General features: G+C 39.8%; 1 protein-coding gene across 2 annotated transcripts; it reads right to left on the bottom strand.

Annotated features, from left to right (window-relative positions):
* Nucleotides 1–223: 223 nt before the first annotated feature.
* Nucleotides 224–22,875, bottom strand: LOC18443875 (Ribosomal protein L35). 2 transcript variants are annotated; one of them, XR_002282538.2, is made up of 5 exons: nt 22,446–22,875; nt 22,240–22,337; nt 21,634–21,718; nt 911–1,226; nt 224–725 (listed from the first exon to the last, which is right to left on the bottom strand). XR_002282538.2 is itself a non-coding variant. In XM_011628640.3 (4 exons), the coding sequence occupies exons 1-4, from the start codon at nt 22,689–22,691 to the stop codon at nt 1,137–1,139; spliced, it is 519 nt and encodes a 172-aa protein (XP_011626942.1). In that variant the 5' UTR covers nt 22,692–22,875; the 3' UTR covers nt 785–1,136. The 2 variants fall into 2 exon arrangements, 1 of the variants encoding a protein (XP_011626942.1); XM_011628640.3 differs by lacking the exon at nt 224–725 and having other exon boundaries at nt 785–1,226.
* Between the last annotated feature and the right edge of the window lie 1,960 nt (nt 22,876–24,835).

Below are 24,835 nucleotides of genomic sequence, written 5' to 3'. Positions count from 1 at the left end.
GAAGTTGCTTATCAGGAATAAAAATGAAAAAACTTTTGACATTTCTAGCAGTTTGTACGTTTAATTTAACTCTGTTAATATTTGGTTGTTTCCTTTGTTGCAGGACATCTTCCATTCAGGGGCAATAAAATCTGGAACTGATTTTCAAGTTTACAGAGAAGTTGCAGGCCTTTCTGGTCTTGATTTTCTTATGGAGATGTTGGTGCTGTTTACCACACCAAGGTTTGGAATGCAAATGGCTCGGTATATTGAGAAGTTTAATTCAAGAAGGAGAATCCTTATTCGTTGAATGTTTACTTCATCCAACAATTACAGAGAGTCCAAGCTTAAAAAACCAAAACAAATTAAGAAAAATATTTTAAATTCCTAAAATATTGTCTAATCTTGTTTAATGGAACTAGTCAAACATTAGTCCATTTTCCACTTGACCTAATTTTTGCCATGAACCAGTCTGGATAGGTCCGCTTAGGTCTCATAAATACGGCTTGCGATAGATATCCCAAGAGAGTGTAGCACAGTAAGTCCATACACAAGATCGACAGTAAAGGGCAATCCATATAATCCGATAGAGAGAGGAGTGTGTAAACTCTGCTTGTATAGTGTACACGGAGACTATCCACAAACCATCATCTCATCGTCGACAAAGGTGGAGATGAGGTTGCTGATTCTCTCTATCTCTCACAGTCAACAGAACAACGGCTCATCTCCCCCATCCACACCATCAACTGATAGTCACACAACCAAGGATAAACTCACTGTTGTATCCCGAAAAGCACACCATGTATAGCGTACCCGCCCAAAAAGCATCTTTAAAAAAAGAAAAGCTGTGTCCACATAATGTCCAGAAAATCACAAAGACTCTGTTCTTTCTCAAAAAGAAAGATGCATACCCCAGAGAGAGAGAGTTTACCATAGCTGCTCAGGTCTGACAAATTTGATTGAGCCCAACATCAGGTTTTGCCCGCAACCATACCCAAAAATTGCAACATCCAACGAATATTGTACCAGTAGAATTCAGTGATTTCATAACCATAACCATACAAATGGGACAGAAGAAAAATTCATGGAAAGAAAAAAATACCTACATCTGTCCAGCTCAATGGAAATGGGAATTTACTGAAGCCTAAAAACATATCTCAGCCACAAAAGTTAAGCTTCTTCATCACCTTAGCATAAGCTGCATGGACAAGCGCAGGCTGTCTCAGCCTTCTTTTCGCTTTCTTTGACTGCAAATCCACCAAAAAAAATCCCACTTTATTCCCAATTGCTATTATAGCAAATTAGCAATTTCAACTATCATATGCAAACCACACCATTCAGTTGCCTTCTCTCTCTCCCTCTCTGCACTTATGGGTGCACGCACACACGTGTGAACCCCATAGTTTTTGCATAACCAATTTCACACTTTCAAAGAGGAAAATGTGCAAGCAAGATGAAATCAGGGGTTTTAAAAAGAATGGTACTTAAAAAGTTCGAATCACATATGTTGACGAATGTTATCAAAATTCGCTTCGCTTCGGCCGAAGAGGCTGTGAAGCCTTCAGATTTTAGGCATAAACCGAAGAGAAGCGAAGCTTGGTGCTGCCGCTTCAGTCAGATTCGGACCGCTTCGGGTTTGCTTCGGGTTTATTTCAGGTCTGATTCGGCTAGCAAAGAAATAGCTATATAAATTTATTTAATATATATATATATATATATATATATATATATATATATATATATATATATATTCCATTATTTGTATATATTTTATATATAAATATCCAAATAATTTATATTAAATTTAAAAAAATCCGAAGTCTTCCCCTAAATTGGCCGAAGCACCGAATTGCTTCATTTTTCTCACCAAACCAAAGAAGACACATAAGCGAATCTGACAAATTTGATGTTGACAAGAGATCCTGGGGTCATGTCAGTTTGCCACCTAGACAATTTTGGAACATGAAGTCACTTAAGTGACAATGAGCCCACAATGCAGTATGGTAGGATTACCATGTGCTTAACAAATGAGGAGCAACTTATGGTTTTCAAATGGCGAGGTGAGAAGCTAAGCAGGAAGTAGGGAAAAGAGGGAACATGGAGTATCGAATGGCAAGGTGAGAAGCTAAGCAGGAAGTAGGGAAAAGAGGGAACATGAAGTACCCGAGAGAGAGAGAGAGAGACTAAAGCTCCACCAGGATGCTCTGAGGACCCAGATTTTGATTGAAAAAAAAAAAAACCAAAAAGAGCAGCAAATTTTAAACTAGCTATCATCAAAAGTGTGGTATACAAACTAGTAAACGAGCCAATCCGACCAGATTAGCAGCCACGATAACTCAAGAATTATCCCTTCTAATTCCAATAAATAAGAAACTCAGCTATATTTCCCAGATAGTCTCTTATACATACCAAGGATGCATGAACCTAGAACTGCCTAAAAGAATGTTATGGAGTAAAAAAAGCAGGATTCCCTTAAGAACCCTTATGTTTCTCTGAAAAATTAGCTGGTATTACCAGATAACTCTGGTTATTTATTGAAAGAAAATTTGACTGCTATCGTACCCAAAATAAGATGAAGGTGATGCAAAGGTAAACAAAACTTACCCACGATTATAAAAAGAGCAATGTCACCAAAATATAGTTCTTTGGGATACTTAAGATTACATTAACCCCCAACACACAAAAAAACAACCCAAAGTACTTAAGATCACACCAACCAAGGTGACTTATTAGCATTTACATCCGCTTTATAAGTAAGGCTGGGGAGAAAGCCTTCACCTAAGAGACTAGTGCCCACGAGTTTCCCCAGTGGCCAAGTGTGTCCACTTTAGGGGAATTCAATCTCAATTTGGGAGTTCCATAAAGGGCACTGATCCAGCCACTCAAATTTTAATAATCTACTCCACACAGTATGTTCTTTCAAAAGGAAAACAAGAAAAAAAGACGCAAGGAATGGGTAGAAAAACCAGGAGGTCTGGAGTCCATATTGCCACCCATGTTTTGGGTGGCATAATCAAAACAATGGGTGGATTAGATAAATCTTGTGCTGATCTGTGCCCTTTCATGACTACCCTTAGGTCAGGAGCCAACTTCTTCACTTAGAATTCTTAATGGTTCCATCAACAAAACACCTTAAAATTCCCATTTGCCTATGTATTGTTATGTAACAATATAGATTAGGGGGTTTAGGTCCCCAACTTACCTTAACTACCCAAGATTAATATAATACAGAGAGGAAGGAACCAAACGAGACACATGCCAAAGTCCAAATATTAGGCCAAATGTGGCGTAAATCACTAACAAAGAAAAACTACAATAAAATGAGCTGAAAACGATGAAAACTAGTACATAGGTCAAGGTTCAAGATCACATAATTGTTGAAACTTAACTCACTTCTTCTATTTTTCATGATTTTGCAATTCTCACTAACAATGTATTAAAGCCAAATATAGCCACAACTAACAAAACTTAAAGATATTTGCCTGTCAATTGCTTTTGGAAATATATAGCTGGAAAACCACTATATTGGTGTTGGTGCTTTTGTCACTATTATTATTTTCATAAACTAAGTATACATACAAGCTTCGAAGATGTAGTTTACAGCAAGTCAAAACTTAAAATAATCTCAAGAGCCTTGTGCTGGAAGAGAATGAACATGACATCAGGTGATTTATTACAGAATCGGATAGTTGTCCAAGACAAAAAAGGTGAAATGGTGAGAATTCCCAGCTGGCTTTAACCCCTTCCCATTCCAGACCTGGTATGGACAAACATCTCAATGAATTTCATTGAAGGGCTCCCAAACTTTATAGGTAAACATCATTAAGATGGTAATTGATCACCAAACCGACATTGTAGCAGCAGTAACACAACATTTTCTGAAGCTTATCTTTAAACTCCATGGTATGTCCATATCTGTAGACTTTGATAGTGATGGTGACGTAGTCACAAATCACTTCCGGAAGTTGTTTAAGTTGCATGGAATACAACTAAAGATAACCGTGGCATATCATCCCCAGATAGATGGGCAAACTAAGGTAGTAAACAAATGTCCAGAAACTTATTTTCTATGTTTGCAGGTACCCATCCAAAACAGTGAGTGAGCTCCCATTAGTAGCATCTTGGTGACACAACACCATCCGTCACTCCTCTACACAAACAACACCATTCGAAGGCGTGTGTGGCCAACCACTTAATTTCTTACATCCAAGGGCTACAAGTGGTCAAACAGTTGAACTGAAATCACAAAGTCATGATCGCATCAGTCAGATTTAGAAGGCTAATTTGCCCATGGACCAACATCAAAGAAAGCAACAAGCAGATGAAAATGCAAAGAAATGGAGCACGAAGTTGGGGATATGGTCTTCTTATGCCTTCAACCGTATTGAATTCAGTTAACACGCAAAGATCCAACAAACTTCCCCAAAATTCTGTGTATCGGAGAATTGGCCAAGGATTGATACGTCACGTGTTTCATGCCTCATTGCTCAAGAAGAAGGTGGGATCAAAAGTACCGGTACAAATTCATATCTCATAATTCATGGAAGGCCCATGGTAGTTGGACAAAAGACATATATAGGGACAGCAGGTGCAAAAATATCAAAATCATGCAACTACAGAGGTTCTAGAGCAACCAAAAAAACAAAAACAAAAATAGAACCAAGAGATGCGGGATGGGAACCATTTGAAAAATTACAAGATAGGTTTCCGAATTTTCGACCCTGATGACAAGGTTGTTCATTAAAGTAGAGTAGCATCTTTTGATGCTATTCAACAAGCCATATGTTTCTTTTTGTGTTCGACTCCTTTTTTGGATAGGTTGCAGGTTTCTCTTTACTGCACTTTTTGCAGTTAACACTAATGAGTTTTTATATCTTTCATGGCTTATTTTGTTAAGCAGGCAATTAGAGAAACTTCCGATAGGATTGATTGCAATAGGGATATGGCTTGTTTAGGGGAAGGCCTAATGTTATAGATAGGGGAGGAAGATGACAGGTCCAGCCCTTGATGATCATCTGCAATACTCTGAGGAGGTTGCCCCCCTCCCTCTCCTCTCCAAGGTAGTCATTGTGACTAAAGGAAAATGGACACTTCAATTTTCATTAATGGCTTAAAGAAGAGATTTGCCACGATATGCAGACATCAAGCCAACATTCATGCTCCAACCCAATCCGTACACTGCTTCTTTTATTCCTCTGTCCATGAAAACTCACAATCTCTTTTATCTTCTATCAAAATCCACATACTTTTTCTCTCTTTCATGATGTCATTCATCCCCCTTATGCCAGATGTTGAGGCTCCAATAACAATATATAAAGTTCAAATTACTGTGAAAAGAACGGAATATATATCAAACCACATTATTCACCCGAACAAAATGGGGCTGCCGAAATAAGAAATTGGACACTAATAGAGATGGTGCAAACTGCCAAGTATGATAGGTACCACCAAACTTGGATTAGAATTTTGGGGAGAGGCGATTCTAACAGCCACTTGTATCCTCAACCGGACTCCCATTCAGGCGGTTACCTCAACTCTATCTAGAGCGTCCTCCCTCCATCAAGCACCTCAAGTTTAGGGATGTTCAGCCCATTTTTCGATCCCTTCACAAAATAGGAGTAAACTAGAACCCAAGAGCATCAAATGTGTTTTTATTGACTATCCAACGCATGGTAAGGCTGACCTGTTTTATGACTTGTCCAATAGCAATGTAATCGAAAGTTACGGTGCACATTTCCCTAACAAGTAGATTTCTATGAGATGGATGCCCATGGTTCCCCCAAGGAGAAGATAAAGAGTAAGAAGACCACCCCAGTTCTTCACCTAGCTAGGTGAGGTATATAAGAGAATAAGTGAAGAACCCAACCATGAACGAACTAAATACCAAGAAGTCATTAATTGCCCCAAGAGAAATCTATGGAGAGAGGCCATTGGACGATTACATGAATTCTATTGAGAAAAATCAAGTATTGGAGTTAATTCACCTACCACCTAATCGAAAGGCTATAGGGTGCAAGTGGGTCTTTAAAAAGAAACTAAACTCTGAGAGGCAATTACACAAGTGTAAGGCAAGGTTGGTCGCTAGAGGGTTCACACAAAAGGAAGGGATAGACTACCATGACACTTTCTCCGTAATCGCCAAAATGGTCTCCATTAGGATCATCCTAGCTATCACCATATACCTAGACCTTGAACTCCATAAAATGGATGTTAACACTGCTTTCCTTAGTGGGGATTTAAACGAGGGAATTTATATGAACAAACCGATGGTTTTGGAGTAAAGGGGAAGGAGAAGCTTGTGCACAAACTTAATAAATCCTTGTATGGCTTGAAACAAGCATCAAGGTGATGGTTCATTTAATTTCATTATACGTTGTCAAACATGACTTCAAACCTAATGAGGAGGACACATGCATTTATATTAAGGTCAGTGGTAGTGACATCGTTTTCTTAACTTTGTATGTAAATGATATTCCATTGGCTAGTAACTCCTTAAACCTGGTAAGAGAAAGAAAGTCCTTGTTATTGGATAACTTTGATATTAAAGACATGGGTGTGAAGCTTCCTTTGTGCTGGGGATAAAGATAATACAAGATAGAGCAACCCCAACACTTCAATTATCTCAAGCCACAAATTGCAAAAGGTACTTGTAGGATTTCACATGAGCGAGTGCAAACCAATTAATACACCCGTGGAAAGAGAATGAAGCTAAGCTTGAGTATGTGTCCGAGAAATGATGGAGAGAAAGATAATCGAAAGAGCGCCATATAGAAGTGCCGAAGGATCCCTCATGCATATGGGCCCTAGACCCAATTTAGCTTTCACTGAAAGACTAATTGGGAGAGTTTAAAGAAACCAAGATTGGAATATTGGAAAGCCATGAAGAGAATACTTAGATACCTTATGAGAACATATGATTATGCACTCAGTTATGGGGATGTCAATGAATTATCCATTTTAGGATATTCATATGCTGATTTCCAAGGGGATTCGGATGAGTGAAAATCTGCCTCGGGATATCATTTATGTATCGTGGTAGTGCTATCTCATGGTGGTTGGTTGATGCTATCGAACTCTATTTTGAGATAAATGATTGGCTTTACAGCTTCTAGCAGTTCAAAGAAGACAGAAATAGTATGTATTGGCTCAAAAATGGAAGACCACAGTGCAAGATCCAGACTAAGAGAAGTTACACTGCAAGACAAAATCTATAGTATCTCCATTCAAAAACCTAATACAAGTTGGTGAGAATGGATCTTCTCATGACAGAATAGAACACGAGATAGAGGGAGTGTTGATGCAAGAAGTGCAAACTTTAGGATAGATCACTATCTCTCTTAACAAGGGGCACAGTCTGACGCAATAGGTGGGACTCCAATGGGGGTTTAACTGACAAGGGAAAAAGAAATAAGGCCTATGACTTGTTGGAAACCTTGAATTGAAGCTCTGAGAAAGACATGGTCGCATTTGTGACAAAGTGCCGAGGGTGTTTTCACAGGGCTACAGTGAATTCGAGGAATTTAGGCAAAAATCAGGACTCACCTTGCTGATATGGAGGATAAGTCAAGAAAGTGGTGATGTGCTGAACTCCTTGAAGAATTTTTTCCTCAACATAAGAAGGATCCGTGAAGCATTGTTAAGAATCAGATGATATAGACCAAGTATAGACTAAGTGGCAAACTGTTTACAATGTTTAAGTATAACAGTTGGCATTTCAGTTTCTACCCACTACCAATATTGAGCACTCAATCTCAACTCTTAGAAAGTAAGAAACAATAAAATAGTTAACATATGCCTAACAGCCGATAGTTAATACACCACCTTGGTACCACTTGAAAGGTTTTGATTAAACAGCTGATAGTTAATACACAACCTTGGTACCACTTGAAAGGTTTTGATTAAATTTTCCCAAATTGAAAAAGAAAATCCCAACTTCAGTATTTTTATGCTTTGTGCTCTTATATCCAAAGTAACGGATCTAAGAGGACTTTTGGGTGGATATAACAAGCAACCACTTGGAGTTGACTTCTTGACATGCGCACATAGAAGGCCAGTTCACCAGCTCATCTAGGCAGCAGACGAGGCACCCAAGTGCTTGCTTTTGGTAATAGAGGGTGTCAGCATGGGTTGTGTTAAGGGTGATAGATGATCATCATTATCATAGCCTTTTCCCAATTAATTAGGGTCAGCTACACGAATCCCGGTCTGCCAATTTGCTCTATTTGAGGCCATACCCTCAGTGAAGCCATAAGTCCCCCATATCCTTTTGAACAACTTCCAACCACGTCCTTTCGAGCCTACCCTTGCCCTTTTCAATCCTTCAATTTGAACTAACTCGCACCTCCTAATATGTGTAGTACTGGGTCGACGACACCCATGGTCAGCCCACCTAAGTCTACTCTCTCTCATCTTATTGCCTATTGGTGCCACACCTAAACTTTTCCGAATGGATTAATTTCGGATTCTATTCCATCTTTTCTTTCCACTCATCCATCCCAACATCCTCATCTCCGCTACACTCATTTTATAGGTATATTGTCTTTTGCCTGCCCAACATTCTACCTCATAAAGAAAAGTTGGTCTCACAGTTGTCCTATAGAACTTACCCTTCATATTCATTGGTATGTGGCAATCACATAAAATTTCAGTTGCACATCTCCACTTCGCCCACCCAGCTCTAATTCTATGTGCGACATCTTCCTCAATCTCTACAATTTCCTGGAATATCGACCCAAGGTATCAAAAGTGTGGTCTGTTTTGTACTTCCTGGTCGTCAATCTTAACTACTTCCTCGTCTCTACTTCTATTACTACTAAACTTGCATTCCATATACTCTATCTTAGTCCAACTAATTTTAAAAACTTTGGATTCTAGAGCATCTCTCCAAAGTACTAACTTTGTGTTGACGCCGCTTCGGGTCTCATCGATAGATGATATATAACAATATTCCCAAGTGATAAGAATTCAGGCGCAAAGCAAATACTATTGTAATAGATAGTGGGTATTAGGTCATCAAATAGAAGATACAAGCTAGATAAACTTTTCGTGGGACTATGATCAGGAAAAATTTAAAGGGAAGAGAGGAGGGAGGGGCCTAAGATGAAAATGGGAGATTAATGTGAATGGAAATTGCCCCTAGTAAAGGAACAGGGAATTTGGAAGTGCCTTTCTAAGTGGATTCTATGACTATCACTGAAATGATTGCAGCTCTCAGAATAACTTGAGTCTCGTAAACGTTGGAGAGTTATTCAGGGATAGGTCCAACAAAGTTAAAAAGGTTCTTTGAATATAAAAGGGAATTATTAACTCCATGGTACTACAGTAGCACGTCACTTGGCACTCCAATATCGCTGCCTTTTTCACTGCTCATTTTAATGTTTATGATTACTCCATTGGTCTAAACAGATGACTTAAAGGTCAGCCCTTAGATCATGGAGGATGGCTTATATACAAGAGGAGATTCTAGAGAATACTAGCTATTTAGAAGCCCCATCCCATCCAAGAGCATAGAGGAGCCAATGAAGTGGTTGTATGTTAGGTAGGAAGAGGTGGATCATAGGCATGTCTTGAGTGTGAGTCATTCCTCACTTTGTGAAACATTTGATGCCACAAAAAAAAAAACTAGATGGACCATAGAAAAGGACAACCACATTAGGTTAGATAGAATACAAGGTATATAGAGATCTAACTTAAACTCAACATAGTATATTGGAAACTAAGACTTTCTCGATTACCACTTGTTGCAGTGAGCCCCCCACTGCAATAACTTCAATACCTCGAAACCAACTCGCCGATCATTGGCAAATTAATTTCAAGAAATCCAAACACCCAAGAATCATATATGGTGTACTAAATTTGGAAAAAATAAGATAGAATCAAGAGAAGTGAAATAAGAAATAAAAAACACAACCCCACACTTTGAAGAACCACCCAATCACCATCAAACAAACAAATACACGTAATTCAATCTAATCAAGCTACATCCACGAGTAACTGGCAAGGATGAATTTACTATCAATGGAGAAAATCACGAGTTCTGTAGATTTGTAAATATTATCTTACAATGGAAAAGAAAAAAAGCTCAGATAGATTTTTTTATATACCACAAAAACCATCAATCGACTCCTTTCTTTGCTACCTTCAACTAACTCTGTTGCCACAAAGAGAATGCTAATAAACCTAGCCCAATACAACGTCACAAAGAAGCTAGGGTTTGCCAAGCAAAATCCTCAAATCTCTTTCTTTCCCAAAACTTTCCTTTGCTCTCTACCAAGAGCTCTTTCCTACATTCTCCCTCATATTCCCTTACATGATGCTTTTCTATATCTCTACGATGACTTTATGTAACCCATAAAGGTCATTTTACACTTGAGCACAAAAACCCTTGAACACCCTAGATCAAATGGGAGGTGAATTTGCATCACCATCCCAACAATCCACCTTGATGCAAAATCACATCCTCACCTTGCCATCCATATCCAATTATTCTTTTCTTGAAGAACCAAGATAACTTAGCCAATGCCGCAAGCTCTCTAGCTAATAACCTCCATGATAATGTCTTGCTCATCGTCCTTCGTGTTTGTGCTTCTCATGCAAACACTACCTCCTTCAATACTCTCATCCTTGAGCTCTTAAGCTATGCCACCTCCTCACATGCTTTAGGTGAAATATGTCTAGCACACCTCCATGCATAACTGGTACTTGATCTCATACCATCGAGATCCTTTGCATAAGTCTCTCCCACAAAGCTTTGCTTATATTCATAGCCTTAGTGATACTTGCCCATACTTTTTATATTCAAAAGTACCCATTTCACTCTATTCCAAATTTTCACTCCTTGGCTAATCAGAAGCCAATCAAGAAAACTACAAACAAGTGAAATGAAGAATTTTGTACTAACCATGGCAATGATCAAAATCAACACTAGAGTTCTATACAACACTTTAACACATTGGCCCTTCCTTTCACCAAATTTTCATCATTGGCCCGAAGAAAATTTATGAGGTGCTTTGAACTTCAGTTTCTCTTGAGAGAGTCCTAAAGCCTCCCTTTTTCCACTTTGCCAGATATCATTATCAAGACCTTGCTTTGCAACATCAAGATTTTTCATTGCGAAACCATGTATCCCTTTCCGAGTTTCTTCTTACTCTGCAACCAAATTTACCCTTTCATTTACAATTGTGCTCCTTAACAATTTATACAAGTTTCCTTCTTGGACTCCTTTTGTCACAATTAGAGCCCCCTTTGAAACTTTGAGCACCCCACCTTGACAGGTGAACTTGTAACCTTCCAAATCTAGAGAAGAAAGACAAATCAAGCTCTTTCTTAGCTCAAGGACATGCCTGGCATCTTTAATTGTCCGAATGGTTCCATCAAAGATTTGTAGACGAACCGAACCCATTCCAATTGCTTTGCTAGTTGAGTTATTGTTTGTGGATACCAATCTTCTGTCACATAACTCATATGAGTCAAATCATGATCTAAGTGGGCACATATGATGGGTGGCTCCACTATCAATGATCACTTTTGATAAAACATATTGTATGCCACCATCAATACTTCATCTTCGATGACTCCGAATGTCAACTCTTCAACTTGATTTGCTTCATTCTTAGCTTTGTTTCGCCTTTTGCTTGCTGCATTAGGATCTTTTGAAGAATTCATCCCCTTTCTTTTAAAACAATTCTTCCCTATATAATCGGGCTTCCCACATTACCAACATATGTTCTTGCCATTGAATGATCGAAACCTTCAATTGCTTCTTGAATGATTCCTTGATGAATCACCTTGTTCATTCAATCGACCCCTTGCCACAAGAGCATCCGTCTTTGATTCCACCCAACTACCCAAAGATGTCTTCTTTCGAAGTTCATTGGCAAAGAAAACACTACAAACCGAGCCCAAATCAAGAGAATTTTCATTACTACAACTCAATGTAGTAATAAGATTATCATAGGGTTCCCGCAATGAAGGCTCCGCCCAAGGAGGCTCCTTCCACTCAGCGTAGCCAGCCTCCGTTCAGCCCCCTCTTGGTGTCGTCCCTTCAAAAGTGTCCTCTTCGCTTAAGACGAAGTTCCTGTCCTCGTTGGTATGCACTTTTCGCCCTCCTCGGGATGATTTTAGAGGAATTGAGAAATGGGCTCAAGAGCTTTAGAAGGACACCAATATTGTGGCCAGACGACTCTCTTGTGGAGACTACCCCTTCACCTTCTCCTCGCAAGTTCATGCTAGCCAGGTGTTGCAAGAGTCCAAATTTACTTTCTTTAAAGGGGCTTCTCTGAGCCTCCGTGCTTGGTCCCCACAAGAAGGCTCATTCCGATGCCAAAAAGTTTGGTTGACGCTTCACCATTTGCCATTCCATGCTTGGTCCCCTGCTACTTTTGGGAGAATACCTTAAGCTTGTGGGAGTTTGATTTCGATTCGTTGGAAATCACTGGAAACGTTACCGCTGGGTTCCATTCTGCTCCTGGTTGAGGTTCTGGATCCAAAATTTATTCCACCCTTTGGGTGGATAGAAATTGATAATCTGTTCTACCCAATATCCTTGACCTGGACAGACGCTTCTTCCCCCTCGGCTAACCAGGTAGATAGGCGGCCACTCTCACCACTAGTGTCCTCTCCCCCCAAACTCTTGGATCGTCGTTTCCTAGAAAACTGGTAGTTCCAAGCAGCGCCACCATCGAAAACGCCATGGCATTTTTCCTGGTTTGGAAGATGGTCGACCACACTTTCCGATGACCGGTCAACAGTCTTCCACGTCGAAGATAGGTGGCACTCTCCTAGAGCCATCTGGGGACGGTAGAGTCAGTCAGTCGGCGCCACATGACTGCTTCGTGCCCACATATACAGGTTATGTGGCAGTGGGGCTGATGTTAGCTGTCTCCCCTCTTCTGGATTCTCGACCTCTTCGACCCGTCAACCCGGTAAGGAGGTAGTAGCTCATCGACCCTCCCCGAGGTTGTCGGGCTATTTTAAAGACCCGTCATCCTCAGGTGGGGCTTCGTACCGGGCCTCGGTTGCTGCCCCGACTCTTTTGCAAGGGACTTCATCGGGTGAAGGTACATCGAGTACCAAGAAGTCTGCCCCTTTTTGCACACGGCAGGCGACCCTACTACCAAGTGCCCCAGGCTCTTATGAGGAGACAGAAGCCCACCCTCCGCCGCCTTCCTTTGCCTCGGCTGCAGGCCCTGTCATCTCGCACTCTGTCCAAGATATCACCCCTTCTTCCTTTGTGCCACCTGGCCCCTTACGGCAACCACCTCTTGACGGATCACCTAACATTGTCCCTCCCTCTCCCCTCTCTCTCCTTGAAGGTCCACCTAGTCTTCCCAACCTTCAAACCTCCCCTCTGATCTCGCCGCCTTCTACGACCCAGGAGACGATCGCCCCCTCTCATGCCTCTCTTCCTTATAACTACATATGAGAAGATCAAACCCTCTTTCCCTTCATTCCTAGGGTCCCCGTCTATCCTTTCCCTGACATTTCTACCTTTTCCCTTCCTCGCTCAGAGAGACTCTCCTCTGCTTGCTTCTATTTTGCCAATAGAAGTGGACACTTCTCTTCTCCCATTCGACATTATTACGGTACATTCCCTCAATTCATCTCCCCCAGACCCATCTCATCTCTCTTTGCTTCTTGGCCCTTTTCTCCCCCAGCCTTCCCTCCTTATCCCTCTTAGCAAGATAACTACCGTCCGTCTCCCTTTTGACTACTATCCTACCCCATTTGTCCACAGTGGTCCACAACCTTACCCCTTTCACTGCTTATCATTATACACCCCCGCTCCAGCTCTGCCTATCAACCCCTTCGCCCTTCCAGTTCACAGCTGAGCACCTCCCCCAATCACTTTATCGTCTTCAACTCAACCTGAAGCCCCACCGGAGACCCCCCCCCTTCTTCTTAATCTCCCCTGGATAACCTTATTCCTGAGTTCCTTGAGCCACCGTTCACTAAACTTAATCCAGGTAGTCCTTGCTCCATGCCGTCAGACCTGTATACTTTTGTTTCCCCTGGTCTGTCGTCCAACTTCGCCAACCCCCCTGTGCTACCCCTTAAGTCTTTAACCCTTGCAACCTCTTCTTCCCATCCGGTTGAAGGCGACGAAGAGAGAACAGGTGGGAAAGATAGCTCTCGAGATACTGACAGGATGAAGGAGATCTATAGGGTAATGGGTTTCAAACATACTGGACCCAAAGGCCCGACACACCGGTTCTTGCAGGCGGACGCCCAAAGCAGGTTTAAGGTGAATCTCAAAGGCCAACATGAATTGCTTAACCTCTTTTCCTCAATTAGTTATGACAAACCTACTACTGAAGTTGAGTCTCTTCCCTCCACTAACCAATCTCCCCCTTCTCTCAGGCGGTCGCCTAAGACTGCCCCTTCCCCAGCTTCCTTCCATCCTTAATGAAGTTTATTTCCTAGAATATTAGAGGGCTGGGACAAAAGTCCAAAAGGGACTCGGTGCGAGACCTCTCCATAAAAGTTTCCCCGTCTATCTTGGCCTTGACCGAGACGAAACAGCCAAAGCCAACCCTGCAGTCCATACGCAGTGTGTGGGGCAGAAGGCCGTGTCAATGGGTTTCTTTACTAGCGACAGGGGCTTCTGGTGGCATTTGGTTTATTTGCAACCCAACTGAGTTTGACCTCTTTTCGGCCCACTTAGGAGAATTCTCAGTCACCGTCCTTCTCTCCAGGTCTACTGATGGTGTACCATTAAATTTCTCTGCCAGCTACGGTCCAAATTCAATCTCCCTTCGCCCCCGTCTTTGGTTTGAATTGGACAGTGTAGCAGCCCTACCACATTCTGCATGGTGCCTGGGTGGTGATTTCAACATCACCAGATGGTCCCATGAAAGGAACCACAATTCCAATATTTCCCAAGGAATGTTGGATTTCTCTGACTTTATATCTCGACATGAGCTAGTAGACATCCCAATTCAAGGGAATACTTTCACCTGGTCCAACAACTCTGCTCAACCCAACCTGGCTAAACTGCATAGATTCCTTCTGTCTCTTGATTGGGAAGTTTTGTTTCCTGATTCACACGCTTTTACCCTGCCAAAACCTACCTCTGATCATTGCCCCATTCTTCTTGATACTCAGTCGAACTGTAGGGGGCCAAAACCTTTTAGATTCGAATTGGCGTTGGAAGAGCAGTCCCTTTTGACCCTGATTCCTAGTTGGTGGAATTCTTTCTCCTCCCAAGTCTCGGGTAGGGAGGGTTTTAAGTTACAAACCAAAATCCAGCTACACAAAAAGTCTTTGCAAAGTTGAAGGCAATCTCGGCTTGGAAATTTTACTCAGTTAAAAAGCTCCCTGCTCAACTCTATCCAAGATCTTGATAATATCGAAGAAGCTAGACCCCTCTCAGCTTCTGAAGCACAGCTTAGAACCCAAGCAAAGATAGATTACCTCTTTACAGTTAAGAAAGAAGAGTTGTTTTGGTACCAAAGATCTCGGGTCAAATGGTTAAAAGCAGGGGACCAAAACACAGCTTTTTTCCATCGGATAGCCAACTGTAGAAGGAGAGAGAATCTGATATCTACCATTAAAGTGGATAATAGTTTTCTAACTCAGCCACATGTTATTGAAGGGGTTATCCTAAATTACTCCAAGTTACTCTATACTGCCCCTGCGGGTCTCATGCCAAGGATAACCAGTTTAGATTTCCTTACCGTTCCCGGTCATTGGTCCAGAAAGTTGGAAGGACCTTTTACAGTAGAGGAAATATCAAAGGCCATTGATCAATTAGCCAATGACAAAGCTCCGGCGCCGAATGGCTTTCCTATGGCCCCCTTCAAATCATTCCAGGGAATCTTCCTAATTGATATTAGGAGTTTCTTTGAGGAATTCTATCATAGGGGGATCATAAATAGAGCTATCAATGCTACCTTCTTAGCCCTTGTCCCCAAAAAAGAAGGTGCTGAAGAGCTCAAGGACTTTCGCCCTGCTTAACTTAACATACAAAATTCTTGCCAAGGTCTTAGCTTCTAGGCTCAAGCAGGTACTTCCTTTCATCATCTCGCAATCTCAATTTGCCTTTATCAAAGACAGGTTAATACTGGATGGTGTGCTAGTAGCCCATGAGCGCATCCACTCTAAGCACCTATCCAAGAAACCATGATTGATTTTCACATTCGATGGGGAAAAAGCATATGATCACGTTGACTGGTCATTACTAGATGAGATGATGGCGAGAATGAATTTTGGACCTCGATGGAGAAAATGGATACATGGCTGTATTTCCAATCCCCATGTCTCGGTCCTTATTAATGGAAGTCCTAAAGGATTCTTTGATGCTACGAGAGGGTTCCGTCAAGGGGACCCGTTTTCTCCCTTTCCCTTTACAATAGTTGCTGAAATTTTTAGCAGGTCTATATCTCGTCTCTACCAGTAAGGTCTACTCTCAGCTTTCCACTGCAGTTCATATGGACCTTTGGTATCACATCTGCAATACGCAGATGATACCGTAGTCTTCTTAGATGCAGACTCTCAACAAATAGAGAACCTCATACTTTTCCTCAAATGCTTTGAAAATGCCACTAGCTTCAAAGTAAATATGGAAAAATCAAACATGATGGGAGTGGGTCTTACATCCCAAGAAATCAAAGCCATGATTCCTTCTTGAAATTGTATTGTTGAGGATCTCCCAACCACCTATTTGGGAATACCTCTAGGATTAGGGAAACCCAAAAAGAGACACTAGACCCAAGTGATCGATCGAGTGACAGGGGCCTCGCTGGCTAAAAAGGAAGGTTCTTATCTCTGGCCGGTCGCTCTACTTTGGTTAAGGCTACTCTGGCTAACTCCCCCATTTACCTAATGTCCATCTTCCATATGCCAGCCTCTGTGGCCAAAGGTTGGACCAACTCATGAGGAACTTTCTATGGTTTGGCCCAGCTGATAAACTGAGATATCACCTAATATCTTGGGATAGAGTCCGACTGCCCAAAGTCCAAGGTGGTCTAGGAATCAAAGACCTAAGAAAGCATAACTTGGCCTTGTTGGGAAAGTGGTGGTGGAGATTAGCCACCCAACCAAACTCTTTGTGAGCACAGGTTTTTCGGAACAAATATAACATCCCAGACCACAAGTGGGTGCCCGATAGGCTAGCACGAAGCAGGGGTTCAAGAGCCTGGAGATCGGTAGCATCCTCCTTTGCTCGATTCAAGAAGGTGCTTCGATTCCATCCAAAACAAGGCAACAGAGTTCGCTTATGGTCGAACCTGTGGATTGGACATGCTCCCCTGATGGACCAATTTCTAGGACTTTTTCAAATTGCCTTCAACAAAGAGTCCACAATTGAGGATGATATGGTTTTAGCAGGGGGCGTAGAACTTGGAATCCCATTTTTCGAAGGAATCTGAATGAAGAGGAGACATTAGCCTTCACCACCCTCTCGGTTGCTCTACATTCTGTTTTTTTACCTCCATCTGGGAATGACTCTATGGTTGGGACTCCAGCCCCCTCGGGTAAGTTCTCGGTAGCCTCTTTCTATAAGTTACTTATCCAGCCTCCTACCTTCCCTCTAAATCCCACCTCCCCTCTTTACAAAGTCTGGAACACAATCGCCCCTCCAAAAGTCCAGTCCTTTAATTGGATAGCTGGCTGTCAGCGGGCCTTGACACTGGACCAGCTTCAAAAAAGGGTTCAACCACTTCCAAACAGAATGTGTAATGTGTCTACAAGAGGACGAATCCAATCCCCACCTCTTCCTTCACTGCAATATAGCTTTTGACCTTTGGACTCTGATCCTGAAGCTTTTCAATCTTAATTGGGTTCTCCCATCTTCGGTAAAAGATTTACTCCATTATTATTCAGGTGGTCCTTAGCCCTTAGCAGGAAGAACTTTGTGGAGGGCAACTATCGCTGCTAAAGCATGGGTTTTATGGCTTGAAAGGAACGAGAGGATCTTTCAAGGCCATAGAAATGAAGTCTCTGGGCTGTTTCACAAGGTTACATCTCTAGTAAATTTTTTGGCCTCCACCCATGGAGCCTCTAAAGGGATCCCTATGAGCTCTTTCCTCAGGCAATGGGACTACATTATTCGACTCCAGCCTAGAAACCCACATAGAGCCGACAACTGGATGCCCCCTCCAAAAAATGCCATAACGTTAAATTTCGATGGCTGCTCATTGGGGAATCCGGGTCATTCAGGAGTAGGGGGAGTCTTCAGAGACCACAATCGCAATGTTCTCATGACATTTTCTGAATATGTCGGCTATGGAGACTCACAACTTGCTGAAGCATTGGCTCTTCTAATGGGCCTGCAATTTTTTGACCCATCTTCGGTCAATCCTTAGTGGTGGAAGGAGACACTAAAAACATTATATGTTGGGCAGCAGCCATCATCGATCCTCCTTGGTACCTATCTAGGATATTTGATGAGATTGACCACCTATGCAGGGATATCAATGTCTGCTGGAGGTATACGTGGCGGACGTCGAACGAATTCGCCGACCTTCTAGCTAAAGATGGGGCGAGGCGACGAACAAACATGGAAGACAATGAATGGTCCATCTCCTTTTTTGCACTGGACTATAGAGGTCTCTAGGACTCAAAATTTCTTTTGTGACTTCTTGTAAAAGGGTGTGCCTATAAGCCCATTTTTTGTATACAATCTCTCCAAAAGTATATAGTTTGTATAGGGGTTATGGCTTAATTTTTTTACCGAGATACCCGTCTCGAGGGTATGCTCAGCTCTCTCTCTCCTCAATCTTTTGTAGTCGTTCTTGTTATAGTAATACAATGTTAACAATATAACAAAAAAAAAATGTACAAAGTAAGGTGACCGCCCTATCTTGATCCTCAATTTTCACTCCAATACTTTTAAGTCGACAAATGATCTTATTAAAGTCAATCAAGTATTTCAGCACTTTTGCACCCTCGTGCATCATCAAGGAATACAATTTTCTTTTTTAAGAAAATTCGATTTGTGAAAGATTTTATTTAACACAAACAATCTAATTTTCCCCCCAAGTCTTTCGTCCTTTTTTCCCCAACAATGTTAAACAACACTTCATCCACCAAACACAATCGAATAGTGACCCATGCCTTCATATCAAGTTCCTCCCAATCATTATGAGTCATGGTTGCCAATTTCTTATCTTTTCCAAGCAATGCCTTGTGTTACCCTTGATATACCAACAATTTTACATTTTCTTTTTAGCGTTAACTATTAGTAGTGGTTAGCAATTTTTGAAACCGTTAGTAGTTTTCGAAAGGGGTTAGTATTGGTAGGAATGGAAACCGAGACCGGTAGCTAAGTCACAGGTAGCGCTACCACCTTGATCTCAAACCCAATCCTAATAGATCTTACATTTTTAGTTTCTAGATTTCAAAATCATCTTTTCCATTAAATTTCTCCACCTCAAACTTGTGACTTGCCATTTCTAAAAATTACTACACAACTTGTGCTTTGATACCACTTCACTTATTGGCTAACCGGGATAGCCCAAGTCCCTACTTGATGTGGTGAGCTTCCCACAACAACAAATCCAACACGTCAAAATTGACTTGTCAATCGCCGACAAGCCGATTTCAAGAAAACAAATGCCCAAAAACAATAATGTGTAGAAGTTTTGGGAAATTGGCAACTCAACAGTTTGATGCAAAATCACTTCTCATTTGATCTAAGGTATTTCTCTTATTGTCCAAAGGCATTTTAGTCAAATATAAAATGACTTTTATGAGTTATATAAAGTCATTTTAGAGAAAGAGAAGAGCATAGCATGAAGGAGAGTTCTTGGTAGAAAATGAAGAAAAGTTATGGGGAAGAAAGAGATTTGGAGGTTTTGCTTGGTAAACTCTAGCTTCTTTGGGCCTTTGTATTAGGCCGGATTTATTGGCGTTTTCTTTGAAGCAATGGAGGTGGTCGAAGGTAGCAAAGAAAAGAGTTGATTGATGGTATTTTGTAGTATGGAAAAACCAATTGAGTTTTTATTTGCACATTGTAGGATGATACCCACAAAACTTGTAATTTCCTCCATTGATAGTGAATCCATCCTTGCTAGTTGCCCATATGGATGCAGCCCGATTAGGGTGAACCACATATATATGTGTGTTTGATGGTGATTGAGTTATTGTCTGTAGTGCGTGGTTGTGCTTTCATATTTTACTTTTCTAGATTTCATCTTAATTTTTCCAAATTTATTACGCCATATATGGTTATTACGCATTTGGATTTGTTGAATTGATTTGCCGGTGATAAGTGAGTTGGTTTTGAGGTATTTGGATTTGTTGTAGTGGGGGGTTCACCACCACAATGGGTAATCCAAAAAGTCTCGGTTTCCTATAATTGGTATCACAACACAAAGTGTGTACGATATGCGAGTGGAAAAGCTAGATGGGTACATGGTTTGAGGTGGACAAATATGGAGGCAAAGTGTTCGTCCACAACAGAGGCAAATCAAGAGATCTAATCAATGAAGTTTGGAAAGGCAATTATGGTAATTTTCCTATCAAAGTGGAGATTTCTTAGGTATATGATAGCCAAAATCACGACATTTATGTTTTCTTCAAAAGATTGAGGGAATTATGGTGAAAAGAAAAAACGGTTTTCTTAGGAAGCAAGAACGAATCCCTAGTGATCTCCATAAAAGGGGGTCAAAGAAGACATAATACTCATCCCTTTAAGCGTCACCACTTTTGAGTCATGGGAAAAGATTCCAAGATCTCCAAGAGAGAGGCATGGCCTCCTAGAGAGGCGGCTTTCCCATGGAATTTTGGGTTGGTTTAGTTTCCTCTTCTAGAGAGAGAAAGTCTCTTGATTGCTCTCAATGTGCTCTTTCCGGTAGCCTGTACTAGTGGGAAAGATGAGATTGTTCGAGGGTGCTTGGTTGGGAGAGAGGATTTTGAAGGAAAGGTCTGTGAAGTTTTCCCCGATGTCTAGAAAGTGGTACATCTCTGGTAACTCAAAATTGTAATCTTCATAGAGATAGTAGATTTCCATTTGCCGAGGCCGTCGATACAGCCCTATAGGTTGAACCACATAAATAGTGTGTCGTTGTCGTGTGATTTTTGTTTTTGCTTTATTTTTTGCACTCAAATTATAATTGTATTCATCTATTTCATGTTTTTTGCACTCGATTCATAGTTGTATCCATTTATTTCATGTTGTTTGCACACGATTTATAGTTGTATTCATCTATTTCATGTTTAGCCAACTATGTACACGATCTTGGGTGGGATCCAAAATTTGGGATTCCTAAATCCTCAAGGGAGAGGTTTCCAAGGACCCTACACTATAGGTCGGCCAATGAAGCAACTGTGTTGAGAAACAATAAGTAAAAAAAAAATTGCTCCTACTGAATAAAGAGCAAAGAGGAGAAAAAGAGTTCTCTATTCTTCTCCATTCTCAAATTTCTTTGTTCCCCAATGAAGTAAAAATTGCATAAGGAACTGATAGAAGAACCACTCCATATAGCAAGGACATATTCAAATTCTTTTTCTGTTTTCTTAAATGTTTCTAGTAAAGAATGTATTCAATATAAGCTTTTTAAGAGCTCCATATAACTTTTTTCATTAACTCCAAGTTTCATCAACAAACTCATTAAATAAATAAACTATGCATGCCCTAGAGGCCCTACCCTGATGCAAAGCAATAAATTTATTTTTAAATCACCAATTTAAAAAATGAAGCTTCGTATCACAGACCTTCAAGTGAGCATTATGCCGTTTCCCAGCTCTCCACCGCCGAATCGATCCGTCATTCATTGTCCTAAACCTGGACTTATATGATCTGATTTTTTGCACAATTCAAAATAAAATAAAAAGGAAAAAGGACAAAATATCAAAGACCATCCAAGAAAGGGCACAGTTATTTTGAACAAAAGAAGTCAAAAAGAAAGAGTAAAATCACACATGCCAATAGGAAAAATCACCCATTACCACCAAAAAAATTAAAAATACATAACTGAACACCTACCAATTCAATATAGAGAGTAACAAAAGAAAAAAAGAACACACTCCATGAATCATCACTGTAAATAAGATAAACCATAAGAAATAGCAATGATCATCATTCAGACTGGAAGTATGTTCTTCAAAACAAAAATTTCAGACAGTGAATTGCCAACAAGACCTGAATTAAAAAAAATTAAAACTAAAAGAAACCGAATTTCATGATCAACCTAGAATGGGCATTCTTCTGAGAAAAAAAAAAACCCCGTTATTCATATATAAAGTGAGAGAAATCACCACAAATCGTTATTGAAAGAGAAAGCACACAAACCATTAATAAAGGCACATAATAAAACCTACGAGTAAGACTTCATTTTGGTTTTCTTCAACTTGGAAGTTACAGGCGTCACCTTCGTCCTCTTCCTCTCTTTCGATGAAAAATGGTGACACTGATTCATCTAATTCCCACCCAAAATTTAAAAGCAAAAACTATTAAGACAAGCAGAAATCATAGTTTCATAAAAAATAAAACGATGAAAAAGAAATAAGCAAGAAGCAACGCATACCAATAAAGTATTTCTCTGCATAGAAGGAGAGAATGGGGACTGTGCCCCAGTGGTTGCGAATGCATTCTTAGTCACTCTTATTGAAGTGGAGAAGAAATTGAGAGCCGTTTTCGAGATGGAGCCATTGATGGGAAGCACATGTGGTCCATGAAAAACAGGGCTAAAATGGTGGGATGAAGATGGTGAGACAGTGAACTTCTGCAATGCAGAAATGACACAAGGGCGTAGCGTACGCCATGGTCGCATTCTCACTCTCTCTCTCTTAATATTTCATTTCGAGTGATCTAAAGGAATGAAAAATTCATGTTACCTTCGAGCAGAGGTAAATACCAGGCAAAATTATAAAAATCCCCGGACCCAACTACCAGGAATGCCTTCAATATCAATACTTTGTAAGCCGCGCCACGGATTTCAATACTTTTTCTTTTATATTTTGAATAAATAAAAATAAAAAAATAAAAAAAAAATTATGAAAACATCTCTTTTTAAATACAAATTATGCTGGATCAGCTTTATTGAAAAAAATATATATATATATATATATATTATTTATTTATTTTATTTTATTTTTTTAATTGGAGGTGAATGCAAAAATAATAATTTTGAAATTAATGATGTGGTTTAAAAAATATTGGAGATGCATGCTTAAAAAATTGAATCGAGAGAGGTATCTATTACTTTCCCTAAATACAATCTTGGAAATATAATAGTATAAGATCATATTTATTTAGTAAATAGAGGTCAAAATCAATTTTGACTATTAGACATGAAATTTGAATGTTTTGTTGATTTAATTAACGAGGCTCAAAGTTTGAAAGAAATTTTTTTAATCTTTGCAACCCACCCAGGGTGTTATGCTTCACAATTGATGGCTATAAGTGGCTATGATATCCTTTTAGTTTGCAATCTCGGAAAGAAAAAGTATATAGTAAGATTATGTACCTTTCATATATGGAAGACATAATAATTATGACTATTAGATGTGAAAGTGGTGGCTACATTTGTTCCATTGACCAGACTCAATGTTCAGTTTATATTAAGTCTATAGAAGTCACAATTAATTTTAACATTGGACTGAAATCAGGTTTGTTTATTCCTTTAACAGCCTCAAAGTTTAAAAGAATTTTTATCAAGCTTTGTAGTACATCTATGCTGTGAAATTTCATATCTAATGGCTCTAAGCGGTTTTGACCTCCTTGTACAAAAAATAAATGGCCTTGTAACATACAACCACTAAAAAGAAAAGTACACAATAAAACCATTAACATTTGGTATATAGAGGTTATAATTAATTATGATCATTGAACGTAAAATTGGGTGGTTGTGTTTGTTCCATTGACAATACTCAATGTTTACAAGAAATTTTATCAAATTTTGTGACGCACCCAAGCTATCAAATTTCACGAAAGTAAATACGTGATTGTGACCTCTTTGCATCAAATGTAAATAGTCTTATAGTATACAATCCCTTAAATGAAAAGTATACAATAAGACTACTTGTATTTTGTATCCAAAAGTCACAAATAATCGTGACTATTGGATGAGAAATTTAGTGGTTGTGTTTATTCTATTGACCAGACTTGGAGTTCAAAATAAATTTTTTTGATCTTTGTAATACATCCAAACTATGAAATTTTACATCCGTAGGCTAAAGTTGATTGTGACCTCCTTGTACTAAAAGTAAATAGTCTTGTAGTATACAATCCCCATAAGGAAAAATAGACAATAAGACTACTTATATCAATAAAACCGTTTATTTTGACCATTGGAAGTGAAATTGGGTAGTTGTGTTTGCTCTATTGATGACGTTCAAAGTTAAAAAAAGATTTTTTTTGAGCTTTGTGGCACACTCAAGCTGTTCATTTTCACTTCTAATAGCAATAGGTGATTGTGGCCTCTTTATCATCACTATTACTCGAGCCTCAACTCAACTATTTGGGGTCCACTCCACGAATCATAGTTCGCTATTCTGTTCTAGCAAGGCTCATACCCTCAATCAGACAATAAGTCACCATATCTCTTCTAATTACTTCTATCTAATTCCTTTTGAGCTTTCTTTTACAGCCTTGTACTTGAATCAAATCACCTCTCCTAACCGGTATTATTCTAGGTCAATGCTGCACATGACCTGACTACCTAAGTCAACTTTCCCTTATCTTATAGCCCATTAAAGTCATCCTTAATTTCCTTTATATATATATATATATATATATATATATATATATATATATATATATATATATATATATATATATATATATATATATTCATTTCAAATTCTATTCTTTATTATCTTGTCACTTATCCATCTCAATATCCTCTTCTCAGCCGCATTCATTTTTTGACTGTCGAACATTCCGTCCTATAAAGAATGGTTGGTCTTAAAGCCA

Source organism: Amborella trichopoda, chromosome 3 (genome assembly GCF_054954075.1).
Source record: "Amborella trichopoda isolate Santa Cruz 75 chromosome 3, AtrichopodaSantaCruz75HAP2 v2.0, whole genome shotgun sequence".
NCBI lineage: Eukaryota > Viridiplantae > Streptophyta > Magnoliopsida > Amborellales > Amborellaceae > Amborella > Amborella trichopoda.
This window is presented reverse-complemented; position numbering and strand designations above follow the sequence as displayed.